At 39.2% G+C, this 15,672-nt stretch overlaps 1 protein-coding gene across 1 annotated transcript in view; it reads right to left on the bottom strand.

Moving 5' to 3' along the window:
* Positions 1-15,672, bottom strand: part of CACNB2 (calcium voltage-gated channel auxiliary subunit beta 2) — a 269,905-nt gene that overhangs the window by 85,166 nt on the left and 169,067 nt on the right. Inside the window, 1 exon segment of the mRNA XM_030009962.2 lies at positions 10,404-10,523. Within this exon segment, the coding sequence (XP_029865822.1) occupies positions 10,404-10,523 (120 nt within the window).

Below are 15,672 nucleotides of genomic sequence, written 5' to 3'. Positions count from 1 at the left end.
GGGGACAGGCACTGGAAACACTCCTCCTCCTCCTCCTCCTCCTCCTCCTCCTCACTTTCCTGTCAGGGAACCTAATGTCACATCCATCCCTGTGCCTGCAGCAGACAGCTCCAGCACCGGCCAGGCAGCAAGAGAAGGCAGGCCCACGCTCAGTCCCCACCAGACCAGGTTCACTGGACACACCGGGGTTACTATGAAGGCAGAAAATGATAAGCAATACAGTTGAGCACTTCCATGGTGGCTCTGTGATACGTCTCAACTGGATTAAACTACCAGGAAACACCAGAGGAGAAGGCAAGGAAATTTGTACTGCGTGGGTGAGTCACGTGCCTCGCTGCGAAAAGGCAATAAAGGGTCAAAATAATCAAAGAGCTGGGATAAATGTAGTAAGTTCTCTTACAGCTCCTCTGGGAAGGACACTTTCAGCTGTAATTTGACTGCTGCTAAAAGTCAGAAATACATTTGCCTTTCCAATTACTGCCATTTATTACTGCTGATTATTAAAAGCAATGTGCACAGCTGATTTGCAAGATGGCAGGTACTCAGCGTTTCTTCTCATTTTTATTTCAGTCAGGAAGTGTTTCTCTTATGACAGACAGAGGTGATCGGGAGCTATAGTAACCCCAAGTGCTTTGTGTCTATTTCACCGCAAGTGAAATACTAGAATCCAACAACTTTTTAAAACTCAATTTTCAAATAATTGGCAGAAAGGATGGAGCCAAAAAACAGCGAGTGCATCTCTTCTCATTTCAACAATCTGACGTCTCCAGTCAAAATAATCAAAGCAGCTGCGGTTTGATCCTTCATCTTCCCTTTCAAGACATTTTTCCCTTCGCTTTTCCTCCACTCACTGAAGAAGGATGACTTGCAGATCAATAACACAAGTATATTTGCACAATAAAAACCCAGACCCTGCTTTCCATACCTGTCAAATGCAGCTCTGTTCAAAATACTGAAAATAAGGCATCAGTTTTCAAACTGGATTTTGGATTCTAGATATAATAAACAACAAATCACCTTGAAAATAGATACCTCCCTGATAAGACTCCCAAAATGAGAATAAAGGTCAGTCTTGTTGATATGTATTTTAGTCACATATTTATCTTACATATTTTATTTTACCATCAATGTACTATCATACTTTTCCAAGAACAAAAATGTACAAATTTTACACTCATAAGCCAAAATAGGTTAAGCTGTTAGCACAGAAAGATCATTTTATAAGAGTCAGATTATTTCACCAAACATTCCAAGAAGCAAGAACTTCTAAGCATAATCAAATGAGAAGTTCACATTTTAATGCCAGTTATTGGAGGCAACCAAAAGAATAAACAAAAAAAGTAATATAACAATTACAGTATGCTAAAATTACCCAAATATGGACAGGGAGGAGACTAAGCAAAGTAAAGCTGGAGATAGTAAAGAAAAAGAAAATGGGAGAAACCCTTGGATTCTCTCCAGCAGTATTAACCTGAATTGTCTGCACAGTTGTATCGCTTGATATTGTATCACTTTTTAAAACTTAGGTACCATTTGCATGTGTCTTGCTACCAACAGATTTGGATTTAAATAAAAAATCCTGAATGCAATCATCATCATCTTTATCTGTTTAGCAAGGAGGAGAAGGGTTTTTAAGGAAAATAACTGCAAGAAGTAATATTTCAGTGGGTACTATCTCTTCTAAAGCTAGAGAATGCCACCTGAAACTTATATGTTAAGATTTCATATCAGATCCAATAAAAGTATTTGATTGCCTGCTTACTTGCTATTAGAGCTGAACTTGTTCAATCAAGTAAGTAAAAAATAAAACTAGGTGGTTGTAAACGTTGTATGACTAAAATCCATTGGTGACATTTACATCACAAAAATAGAGGGAGAAGGGTAAATAGTTATCCATACTTTCACAAAGGATAAATGCCTGTTTAATCTTTGATAATGTGTGGCAGCCTAAAATGTATCTCAGCATATACATTTCACCTCAGGACTGATTATTTTAAAGGTATAAAATAGAGGGTTTATGCACTGCATATTCTGTATCACATTGAATTTGGGAATACAACTCAGGTAATTATGAAATGCTGGAGGAAAATGTCAGTGCAGGATTGGAAGTTAAATTTACAGAGGAGGTGTTCAGTGGTTTCTGCAGGCTCCACAAGTGAATGTTAGGGGCAGTTCATGCTAAGTTTTTTGCTCTAGGATGTGCACTGGCTTTACACAGAATAAAGAAGAAAAGATGGCAGGAACACAAGCAGAAAAGCATCAGTGAGGGTCTCTCTGAATCTTCAGTTTTAATTAATTTCTCTCATACTATGAATTATGCAGAATCCAGACATTCTTCATAGTTCAAGCTGAGTTTTGCACTTAAAATGTTCCTAACCTGGGAACACAGAGTATCTTCTCCCCAGGTATCACAGGTTTACTTTGGGCTCCTACTGATTTTTCTTGAGTTTTATACAACCAGTGACTAGATTATGTAACTAATATTAAATTTTCCAAAGGAAATGCTTTTGAATTGGCATCAAACATCAGTCTAATTTTGTACCAGAGCACTCTACTGCTACCTATAGTTAGAACTCATTGGCATCTTACATTAAATGTTATAAAACAAGTTGCAATTATGAAAAAAAAAAGATTATTTTTGAAGCTTCCTTCCATTACTTTTTTTTTCCAATTAAGTATAAAACCAGAACTACAGATACCTGTTTTTTTCTTTTTTCTTCCTTCCTGTGTTTTTGGGAGAGTGGTTTAGGGAGAAGGAAGGGAATTCAGACCTTTGCCAAGGACTCAAGAACCATGTCTGGGGCTTTGTTTTCATTGCAGATGACAAGTACTTCCCTGCATAATAACACACATCAGCCAGGTCTCCGCTCTAACAGAAATCAGGTTAGTTCCTGAACTGGGTGGAAAATAGCTACTTCGGTACAAGAGCAGAAAGCATAATGCTTTTGTTGTGCAAACTAGTCTTTCTCCAAGCCACTGCACCACATCACATGGACCAGTGTTAGCTGGGGCACCTCTGCAAGGTGAGCCACTGTTGCCTGCACTGAAGCCCTTACTCCATCGCATTCCTGCTTCCAAAAAGCCCACGGCAGTCCACTACCAGCTCTGACCACAGAATAACTTTGTTCTCTGATAAAACCCTTCTGTTTCCTCACAAGTTAATTCGTTGGTACAACAGTTCTCCCTGACTACAAAATAAACACTTTACAATGGGAAGTTACCAGCTGTAGAACATAAATGGCCAGTTCAAGTCACCAGTGCTAGTTATCTAATACATACAGACATATATACAAATGTACATCCATATATACACATGGATGTGTATATGGATATATATAATGCATACATAAGCACACACAGATATAAACACAGGTCCAGATCCACAGACATTTAAAATCCTTTGTTTTACTGAACTCAAGAATAACTAAGAGTCCTAATGCTTGTATAAACCTGAATCAGTAGTGCCTACCTCGAGAACATTTTGCAAGTACACGTTTAATTTTAGAAAAATAAAAGATTTAAAAAAAGATAACCCCCCAGAAAATCTCCAGACAGATTCTACATTAAGCTGGAATTGAAATGGGAAATACACATCAATCACTTAGGAGTAGGAAAGATATAATTATGTAAATTATTCCAAAATAGATACTACAGACGCAAAAAGCTCAGCATTTACCTTAAGATGATTACAAACATTTTAGCTACCTTTAACAATGGCCTGTGCCCTGAAATCCTGTTTTCCCCTCTATTGTTGAATCAGTATTCTCTTTTAAGTAAAAAGACGTATGCACTTAAAAACCCACGGCATTCAGATAGCTGGACCAGCTGCTGAGAAAAGTGAAGGTCTGGGCTACAGCATACTGTCTCAGATGTTAGCAAAAGTAATGATTTACTTTTGACCCTATAAACCTCAAGAAAGTTAATGAACTGGGTCACATATGTCTTAACTGGAAATTGCTTAGAGTGACCAGCAGCACCTACCTCTATCTAACATCAGCCAAAGAGCTCACCTTTGTGCCAGCCTGAGCAGCCTGCAAAGGCGTTCCTTAATTCCTCCTTTCCCAGGGTCCATCAACCACGCTCACCCCCCGCCAGTCACAGAGAGCAACCCCAAAGCCACTTCTCACCCTGTCGTACGATTCCCACGCCCCTCTGCAGCCCCTGCTGACCCCCACACCAGCACCTGACCCGACACCCGGACCCGTCGGTCACCACCGCCCCAGCCACAGCGAGGGCTGGCCTGAGCACGCTTACTCTGCAGCCTGGCTCAGCAGCCACACGTAGGAGGTAGCATGCGGCTGTCACCGTGTACAACTGGCCAGCAACAGGCAGGTGATAGTTTGGGAACCTCTGCGGGAACCTCTGTGGTGCCAGCCACGCAGCAGAGGCTGACAGCTAACAGGCTGTCTCTGCCACAGAGACCCGAGGCAGGAGGAGCAGAAAAACGTCCAGATGAGGATTTAAGATGCACGCGGGTGTTTGCACCTGGCTTACAATGCTTACTTTGGTTAAAATATTTCTTCAACACTTCTTTTAATAAAGAACTGATTTAGTTTTACAAAAAGTAACACCTCTATTGCCACGCTTTAGACGGTGATTTAACCATACAGATGAAGTCAGAGCAAAGACATCAAGGAAGCAAGCAGGCGCATGTCAAAGCAGCAGGTGAGAGCAGGCAGAAGAGCTATGCTTGTCCTCAAGACTTTTTCTCAGTATTGTGTCTCTATTCCTCGGAGACAATTCATTTCTTTCTGGTGATTATTTGAAGGATGTCAGGATACAAAAGGATCTATCTACAGTTAGGTATCTAAATTTAGGCTGTGTTAATATCCCTTGCACTCTTTTTTCTACTCACACCCAAGAAGCTAAAGAGGAAAGGATACTTATGAAACAGATTTGATCACTCCATAATCACAGTATGAACGGGAGATGACAAATGTTTTTTTTAATTAGAGAGGGTACTATTTCTGGAGCATTTGATTCCAGGTTACATGAGACCCTGCTGGAAGAAACAATTCCAGCCCCTGAACAATGCAGCCCAACAGTGAGAACAGATAAACTCTTCAGGAAAATAAACAACAAAATGACAGGTAGTAGTGTAGACAAGTGTATATACACTTAAATTGAAGACAAAATAGATCATGAATATAAACAAGAAAAAACTATAGGTCACAGACAGCAGTATAAAGGGAGCTGCTTTATGACCCAATGTTGCAGTCCTAGGAAAAAGCAGCAGAAGTGAAAGAAGAAAATTAAGAAAAAGAGTGTCTGTAACCTGATTTGAGCAGATCCAGCAATGCAGAACTCGCCTGCAGCTAAGCAACAACCAGATTTGCAACTGTACTTTTGGATCAACAGCTCATTTATTTCCAGCTAGACCACTGTGCCAGCTTCCATGTAATCCCAGCAACTCTGACATGCAACATTAGCTATCTAAATGATAACACGCAGTGGAATTATTCTGAAACAAAAGGGCAAATGAGAAGAAATCAATGAAAAAAATATTACCATACACAACAGCTAACATAAAGTGCTACCCCATGTTGCTATGGCTTTGGGTGCTGTTCAGCACTGCAATGTTCTTGTAATTCAGAGAAAATAGAGTCTCCGTGATGGAACAAGCTGACACAATATAAGGACACACATCAAGGTGATGGGCACTTCTGGTCTGTCAAAAATGCTATTGCAGCTTAAGTAGACATACCTTAACTAGCTTTGCAGCTGCCTGCTAGCAGCATGGGGTCATTCAGAGACTGTGAAACCTGTCTGAGACTGAATAAATACTTAAATAACTAGTCTTGGCACACTGCACTGGATAATTACATCTGACAATCTTTTTCATGCCTTCAGCCTTGCAGGGATATGTAGGCATTATCCCAGCCTGCTACATGTTTCAGAGCTGTGGTCCCCAATCCATGCATAGAGGCAATGCGTTACACTTAAGACATTGCATTATTACTCACAGTCACAAAGCCATCACCACTACTACAACACACATCAAGAAACCAAAACACGACAGCTTATATTATTGCCTAAGAGCCAGCAAAGGGATGCCTGGTATCAAAATTTCAGTGGTTCACCATCTGAACGTAAAAATTATTTAAATGGCATTTTAAACTAGGACTATGGATAGTTCAAGTTTTAACAAACTCCTAAACGGATGCTAGCAGAAAAGCACTAGGTGGAGTGCAAACAAAACAGAGCTCAGAGGAATTGAGTTTTCCTGTTACGGACACAGTTACTGACTTCTGGAAGGCCATGATCTGTCTTTGACAGCCATTTAAGAAGTTCAGGACCAAAGGGTGTTGAGAGCAGTCCTTAACAGAAAACAAAGAGCATAGGGCTGTCCCTTAGTCCCAGGTTGGAAACAGAAACTGGATTATTAACTGGCACTTTTCAGTATCCAATGTGTTAGAAATAACTGAAAAAAATTATTCCATTTTCCAAAATGCTGAAAATTCTATAGATCTCATTTGAAAATTGTCTCTACATAAGGAGCTCTAAAGCCATGGGAGAAAAAAAAAGAGGCAAAATCTAAAAATTTGAAGGCAGGAGACTGAAGAGAAGAAAGAAGTTACTCTTGCAGAAGAGAAGAAAGAGGTTTACAGACCACCTGACTAATTGTATTTGAGTCAAAAACTAGTTCATAAAATATGATGTGCTTGAGGCAAAATAAATCAAGGGAATATTTGAATTGATTTTACCAGCATCGGAGAGGGCCAAAAATCATTACTGAAGTCCCCCTTCTTATGTACAAACGTTAGCTCATTTAGTACTGAATTTAAAGGTCTCGCTAATAGTCGTACCTCACAGTTTTCCTTTGATCTCATCCCTCTCACTTGGTGCAATATTTTAAGGGATAATTAACCAAATACTTGCAAGGAATGGACAAAAAAAAAATCTTTACTTACTATCATTTATTTTTAATCCACACTCTTCAAAACTAAAAAGCTTTTTTTCTGTAGAAATGACAATTTTTAAAATATTAACACTAAAAGCAAATAATGTCATCGGGCTTCTTATTTCTTTTTTGGCTTGTGAATGCTTAAGATTCGTGTTTTTATGGAAATAGGAAATTCAGTAAAATACCAGTACAAGCCCTTAGATTTGGGCATTGTTAGCATGCCCTACTCAGCCACAACACATGCTGAGTAGGTATCCTAGAGATATCCACATTATCCTAGAGATAGCCACATGCTATGGGCTATGAGGAGGATACCAAGGAAATCTTCAATACCTTGAAATAGGTTTTTTCTGTTTAAAACAAAACAAAAAACAACCTTTCCGCATTTGCATTGCTAAACCGTTCTAACCAAGAACATTTCATCTCCGCTTTAACAGCTTCATTTGAGATTTGTTTCCCTTGGGATTAGCTGCTGGCCTGCAGGTAGCCTCATCAGTTGCCTCTTAATTTTCCATCGCTGGATGACTCCAAACATGCGCCCGTGGCCCCACCTTCCCTACAGTAAGTCACATGCCAAAGTGAGTCAGCAAAATATGCTTAACCATTTTCCAGAGAGGCAATGCTTGTATAAAATAAATAAATAAATAAACCCGGCCAGAATGTGTGTTTTCTTACAAGCTTTTTTGTTTTTATTTTCCCTGTTTAGATACGTATCAGATATGTATATTATATTCTGGCTTCATGTTACACAAACACTTAGAATCCATAAAAATCCAAACTTAAAAACCTTAAAATCCTCCTAACAATTTGCCATTGTGTGCTTTATTACTATATTTTTCTCTTCAGTTTAAGGTGTTTTCCCTAGCTGTAAGGAAGGAAAATGGATGTCATTAAACTGTTTTCATTAAGTGCGTGACACAGTTCAACAATTTTTTTTCTACCCTTAATTCACTATCATTTTCCCTCCACCACTGCATTATTCATGTATGTCATCCTCTTCTAATTCCTGTGACAAATACAATTCTAATGACTTTATTTAGGATCAACACTTCCACTCACAATATTAAAAGGGAAAAAGTTAAAGCAGCTGCATCACTTGCTCTGCCTGATAGCCGGTCAGGGCGAAGGCAAGGCAGCCATGAAGAGCAGGCAGTAAAACCTGCTGCCTGTGGGAAACAGGTCTGGGTGCACACAGGAGCCAGGCAGTACCAACAGAAGTTACTGCTTCAGTAATTTTACTGTGTTTTGGGGAGGTAAAGTACTGAATCACCAATAAAGGCAGAAAAGCACACCCTGACATATTTTAGATCTACTGGGCTAGGTTTAATTTACATAGTTTTAAACATTTATTTCAAATGTAAGCACCAAATGCATGTAATATTTTATTTAATATTATTAATTTAAATATTGAACTGCTATAGCCACTACATAAAACTATTTCTGTACATTACAGCCTGGAACGATTTTTAACATTTGGCTCGAAAAACAAAACTGCTAATGTAGTTCCAGCTTTAATCCATTTTAAAGCACAAATGATTTAAATAATTCATTTTGTGTTTTCTATATGGCTGGAATTACCCATTGTTGTAGCAGGTTGATTTTGGCAGTGCCTTTGCTACTTTGACTGTTCACAAGTTGTCTTACAGTCTCAGACGGTGTCAGACCTAGAGACTATATCTTATGCCAGCTGGAGTGAGAACATTGCTTTGATGTATAGAAATACGGCTTTAAAAAGTCAGGGTCTGCTAGTAGTTTCTCTACAAACTACAATGGCAGCTGTGTTAGAGGTCATGAATATTACATAAGGGCTGTCCATGCATTCAAGCCAGCATCAGTAAGCCAAATTCCCATAGCAACACTCGCATAGATTTACTCATCGCTAAGAGATGCATCAGTTCAGCAGCAAGTGCTGTACTGCTACCCTGATTAGTCTGCAAGATATTATTACTTCAACTCTTAAAGATTGTGCATTTACTGATAAAATTCAACACTTCACCTGAATTTCAGCGCAGCCTTTATCATCTTTCTTGAGAGCAAAGAAATCTCACACTAGCAAAAAGCAACCCTGATAAAACTGAACCTCCTGATTACAATCAGCAACGTCTCTAAGATACAAGGTGGAAGGGAAGAAGCGGGCTGCTTCTGTGGCATTTCTGCTATGCTGATCCCAGGACAGCAGGACCTGACTTCAAAGGGATGTTCAGGATCTCTTGGCAAGTTCCAGCATCTTATTAAAAAGCTGCTTTAGGAGCTCTTATTAGTCAACAATTACATTTTTCAAAAAAACATCTTTGGCTTCCCTGTTCCAAGCTTTCTAGCTCGATGAAGCTGTCTGCTTCTGCATTATAGTACCGTGTTATTTATGGAGCTGGTCCCCGCCATACCATCAGGTGTACAGCACAATGATCTGAACTCCCGAATTTCTGAGGAACCCTTGTAAAACAGGTGGCATAAATGGGCAGAGGCAAAGCTGGCAGCGGAAAAGGAAACAGAATGGGAGACGGAAGGGAGATAAGGAAATAAAAAACAAGGCAAAATGGAGGAGGGGAGTCAGAGAGAAAGTGAGAGAGAAATGCAGATCAGGTAGATCTGAGGAAGGATCTCAATGCTGTATTTAAATATTTAATTATAAGATATGAAAATGGAAAACAGAACATGGAAAACAGTAATACACTGAGATCTGGCAGATAGCATACAAAAAAGAAAAACTGGAACAAAGTGATAGATGAATGATAAAAAAATAAGATGAGCATGATTTTTACAGGTGCAATAGTATTTAAAGATACAGCACGGATGAAAGAAAAACAAGCCCATACCTTTTCACTGCTAAAACCCTCACAGTCCTAAATGCATCTCATGGAAAATATATCAACACACAGCAAGAACCTAAAGCTCATTTAGTATTTCCTACTAAATTGTCACTACCTGCCAGGAGTATGGAGATAGAAGGAGAAATCTTAACAAGTCCTAGAGTGTATTACTCATGGGGTCATTTAACACACAAACTGTAAAGAAAGTCAGTGAAGTCTTCAGGAATAAAAGACCTTTGTAACAGATTGTCCCTATTTACATGTGACTTGTACAGACCGACCCTTCATTGAAAGAAGATAAGTAGGAGGTTTGAGGGCTGATTTCTGTAAGTGTAAGTTTTGAGTGCCACAGCAATTCATGGACAAACTTTCACAAACATCTCCCATAAGAACTCAAAGCTTTGACACTATACACTGCAATAAATGTATATATTCAATAAAAGAAGAAATGCACACATTTAAATAAGATTGTTCTGAAATACAGAAGCCAATCAAGTGCCCTTTATGGAAAACTGATTCTAACTGATTTTTCCTGGAAAATATATTTTCTACTGCTGTCTGGAAAATCTTTATAAGAGATCTTATGCTATATGTTAACACGTTAAAAACATTTGCATCAGTAATGGATGAGATGACAGTCCTTCAAAGCCGAATATTTTATGAGTCTGTGACATGAAACACCACCCTACCTTTGCTTTTTCCAGCTGTGCCTGGGCCTGTCGCTCTGCCTCTCTCCGCACTGCTTCCCTGTCTTCTTCCAGAGATACATCTGAATCGGATGGACGGCTGGTGTAGGAGTCCGCCGAACCCTGCACAAGACAAGGAAAAATAATGTCACAAGTTGTTTCAGTGTTCAAAAAAATAAAAAAGTAGAAGTGGTTATGCACCTTGCCTTTTCTGTTACTTCTATATCCCTGAAAAGAGAATAACTGCCCAAAAGGGAAAGTCACTTAGAAAAATTTTGGCTAGGTAAATGTTTTCTTCTGGAGACTTTCCAAAAGTGCAGGTGCCTTCCCCAGTGTTTTATTTCCTGCACTATCCCCGTGCTCTTATTTGTGTGCTTTTCAGCAAGCAGAGCCAGTTGCTCTGTAGAGTTACAGCAGTGGTGCAGTGCAGGGCTGAAGGACACACAGCAGCTTCAAGGATGGCTCTATAAAAATTAAAACTCTAAACAGTGACAGTATTAGCAAGGAAACAGACTTTTTATAATCAAAATGCAAATTTAGTATCAATAATCACCATTACACAATAACACTGCTAACAGATTTAACCTCTGCTATCCGTTTTTATTTTAGGGCAACCTCTTTACCTGACACACTTTCCCCATCAGAACTGCAAATGGCTCGTATCCATCTCTGCCCTTCAGCAAAACATGCAAATGACCACAAATCAACTTCCAACTAATAAAATCCGTCTGGACTCAACACATGTCCCTGTATCGCCACAATGGAAGCAGTCACAATGCCAGAACAGCTCTATAAATAATGACAGCTCTGCTTTCCCTCTGCATCTCCCTGCATACAAAATAGAGTTCTACTAATTCAATCAGAATGAAAACAACTGTCCTCTCCTCACCGTCTTTTTTTCTCTCCCTCTCTGCAATACATATAATATATGCTGATAATGAAAACGTAGGGCTTACACAGATATCAGAATTCTTCAGACGTCCTCCTTTGGCTCTTTTCAGAAGCCTGATCCAGGTGGCCTTCATTAGCCAGACAGCTCAGTTATTGTCCGCAGCTGCAGCGCCCGGCACTGATCTCATAAAACATGTGCACACTGAGCACCGCAGAATCACTGCTCCTTTCCTATCCATGCTCTGCTGTGAGAGCCTTCCTTCTCTTCCCTCTGCCTTTCAAGCTTGTAGCCTCACTGTTTCCAAGTATTCTACTGCAATTAAATGATCAAATTTTCTCATGCCAGTTAAAAAAAAAAAATAAAAAAAAAATCCAAAAACCCAAAAAATCCACGCCACCTCCAAAAATCTCAACCTGAATCATAAAAACGTAAAATAAACCAGACTTCAGGTAAATGTTGTGAGAGATGCTTCAGTTGATCATAAACTGAGATCGATCACAGAAAAATACCTAGGGCTTTTTCCTTTCTGTTTTGGGGGGTGGATTTGGCTGTTAAAAATAGTGCTTAGAAGAGAACCTTTTAAAATCCTGTGTAAAATGTATTCAGTGACATTTGCAAGTGCAAAGTTCATTTCATCTCTTCCTAGATTGGCTGGGGGTGGGGTAACAGGCTGTTCATATCACTGGGCATGCTCCATATGTGCAGCCTTTTACGCAGATGCTCACATCACACCAGGTTGTTAGCCTATGCCAAATTGCCATTTTACATCTCAAGGGTAAACAGCTGGAAAACGCAAGGTCCCCGTGAAACTGGAAGAGCTGGTACAGCGTCTCGTTCCCGTCATGTATGTCTGCTGTGAGCCACGTTTCCCTTGGACGCTCGGTTCTGTCACGCAGCGCTTCCCTCCGCTGCAAAGCGCTGAGCTCCACTCCGAGCTCTCTTACAAAAAACGTAAATCCAAAAATACGCCTGTTGAGCAGGAACTTAACCCCCTAGTCACTGCTTATGTTTTCCTGACATTAGCAGAGGAAAGAAGCAAAGAATAACTGCAACAGACCACTTAACACATAAATACTAGATCCTAATATGGCAAAAGCCAAACAAAACACTGAATTTCTGTATTCTCCTTTTCAGAGTCACCCTCTTTCCCTTCATAAACTGACAGGGTAATAACAAACTAAGGCATGGTTTTCTAGAGCATTTATGATTCACTGACAGACATGCAACATTCTAGTTGAAAAAGATCACTGTAGCTTACTGCAGCTCCTGCCTTTGATATAAATTCACAGTTACAAGAAAAACAGAGAATAGAGATTACAGCTAGGAACAGTGGTCATGCACATGTCATAGTATGTCAGGATGTCCCAAGAAGGACCGAATCCTGCCATGGTTTGTGTCTGCATAACAACAAAATTTCCCAATCACAAGTGATGCGGCAGCCTACATTAACCACTATTAGAGCAAACACTAAACTGACAGTTTAAAATAAAGGTAAATTTTAACTTTCCAAATGTTTTATTTTTTTCTTTCCTGAAGCCCGTAATAGTTACAGAATAGAGTTTAATAAGCTGCCTTTGAACTGACCAAAAGAAAATTATTCTCCAAGAGATATTTTGCTTACAGGAGTCCAGATACATCTGCTATGTTACAGTGATCTTCCAAAACTAAAACGCCTACTGAGCTAAAGCAAAAGAAGCAGAAAAAAGAAATAGACTCAAACTTCTCTTGACTTTTTCAAAAAATCTTGTCCGTTAAGAAAATACCCAGAGGCCCTGTAACCTCCCCAGAGCCTTTCAAATTTGGCTATTCTTTAAAATTTCCCTTTGCCACAACTTCTGACGCAGCTCCCCGATGGAAACAGTGGCAACAGACGAGCAGCAACAAGCAGACAGAAGTTTAGAGTTTAAATCCTATTATGGTTGACACAACAGTGGCCTGTGGTCAAAACTATTGACGTTGTCACAGCATTAATGAAAGCTGAGACTGTGATGAACTCCCCCATAGAGTCCCAGCCCCCAGGACACTCTGGGGTCCCTCAACACTCAACCCCCTTCAGAAAGGGCACATCCAAACCCTTCCCCACCAGCGCTGCAGTTCCTCCATGCCACTCTGCCTGCAAGTGAGGCACAGTGTCATAAACCAACCCAAAAGCAACACTACCTTTAAATAAAACAAACAAACCAGCCATTAAGCCTGACATGGCAATCGCACAACGGCCACTGTGGGTGTTAGCTTTCTACAGCACTTCCACTGTGAACACATCATATTTTCCACCGACCAAGTGGCATGGTTTCACTTTTACTATTGTTCATTCTGCTGCCCAGAGTGGATGCTGCCTAACTGGTCCTCACCCTATAAAAAAAAAAGTCATGAAGCACAGAAACATAATTCCTATCTCCCCTAAGGGGGCAAAATGCCTTTTGGGTCAGGCCTGAATTGCTAAAATTGGAATTCCATCTTCCAGGCCACAGAGATCATTTACAGTGCTGGTCATGTCTTGTGTTGGCCACAGTCCCAATACACATCAAAAAAAATCATAACGATTCAGTTTATTTTAATTATATTGACAAATCACATGAATCGAACTCAACATTACATTTATTTTCCCAGTGGGATGGACATGGTCATGTAAATTTTCCGTGGAAAGCAGAAGTTGGGAACTTCTTCACTTCTTGAATATGGAAAAAAAACTCAAAGCCTGACATCAGGGCAATCCAGGAAAAGGGGGTGCATACAATTACCATTAATTCATTTTATAAACTATTGACGATTTTTATTATTTTTTATTATTTTATTTAAGAATGTATTAAACCACTTTAAGATAAAAAAAATTCAAACTTGGATAAAAAATATGATGACACTACAGTGCAAATACCTTGACTATTCAAGGAAAATAGGGCCAAGTGGATGTGCATTGTCCATTCATGAGCTAAGGAAACTACATTTCTTCCCTGGGTTACACAGGGTTTTGGGGTTGCTCTAGAGAACAGTATGGATCTTTTCCCAAGAGCTTCTGAAATTCAGCCTTTCTGAGATTCTGCAGGTCTCCATCTCCTTCCACTGAAATATGGAAGAGCTGCAGTAATATATGTATGTAATATATGCTACTGTAGCCCCCAATTCCTCATCTTTCACGGGAAACTGCCTAATAAAAGTGAGATAAGGCATGTTCATAATTACCCCATCTATTTATTCTTTTTTCCTTTTCTTTTCCTCCTTACTTGGGAGGTTTACAGACCCAGTTTGTTTGAAAAATAATTTCTTGTTTTAATGACATGCTTGACAAATATTTACCAGCTATCCTACCACTTATTATATAAAATGAGTAGCTTCTATGAGGTATTCTTATAATATGAACCCATGCTTTTCACACTGCTAGCGGTCATATGTAATCATATTTGAGCTCCTTTTTCCTGCAAGACCATACATGTCTTATCTTCTTTAATACTGTAGAAGTGTATCATCTTCAAGAGACTGGTCCTTCAACTAAGAGTTTTTTTTATTATTCTCCTTTACTTGCAGGTAGAAACTCCTTAGTTAAATTAGGTGGTGCCTCTAGATCTCTTATTCTTTCTTGTTAGTTTTCTGTACCTACGCTTAACTTTGGTCAGTACAGTTGGAGCTTAAGTACAGGTTTTGACTGCAGTGTTACATTCATAGTGCAAAATCTGTTGACGTGTTTGGTCTGTTACTGTAATAAATTCTCACTGAGTTAATATAGCTATCATTACACTCACAAATTCAGTTATGGCCTTTATATTATGTCTTCCTCATAAAAAAGAAAAGTGATCCTCTGAGCACCATGAGTTTCTCTTTAACAGGGTAATCCACATGAACTGGATATCATTAGGACAGGTAACTTTCCAAATTACTGAAAATTCTCAAATAATCCTCTTCTTAGAAAGATCAAACAAGTTCCTTCAAGTAGAGGCTTTTTACATGATTGTTTAGTAAATGAAGGCATGAAGCAGTAAACAAACATACAACAAGATTTTACAAGAAATAAGGAAACACATGTGACTGCACATATAGAGAAACTCTTCATTTATAATACCAGGTTCTTCTCCTAGATATATTTTTCATCTCTTCATTCATTTAATGCGGAAGGGAATTTTAAATCCAAAAGGAGAAATATCTTTATGTCTCCACTGATTTATACTTTGAATATGGAAATCTCAGGCCTCACTGTGCCAATAAGAAGAACAATTCACCTCAATATTCAGAATTTATACAGATATATTGCTAAGTGTTTATCTTCTAATCTTGTTGAAATAGTAAGAACAACATCACGTGTCCTGCTAGGACATGATTTGAGATGGTATATTATGTCCTTGTGATGTGCTACCACTTCTTGTGTACTACAAAATAAGGTAAAGGAAA

The sequence above is a fragment of the Aquila chrysaetos genome, chromosome 3 (assembly GCF_900496995.4).
Source record: "Aquila chrysaetos chrysaetos chromosome 3, bAquChr1.4, whole genome shotgun sequence".
NCBI classification, from domain to species: domain Eukaryota; kingdom Metazoa; phylum Chordata; class Aves; order Accipitriformes; family Accipitridae; genus Aquila; species Aquila chrysaetos.
This window is presented reverse-complemented; position numbering and strand designations above follow the sequence as displayed.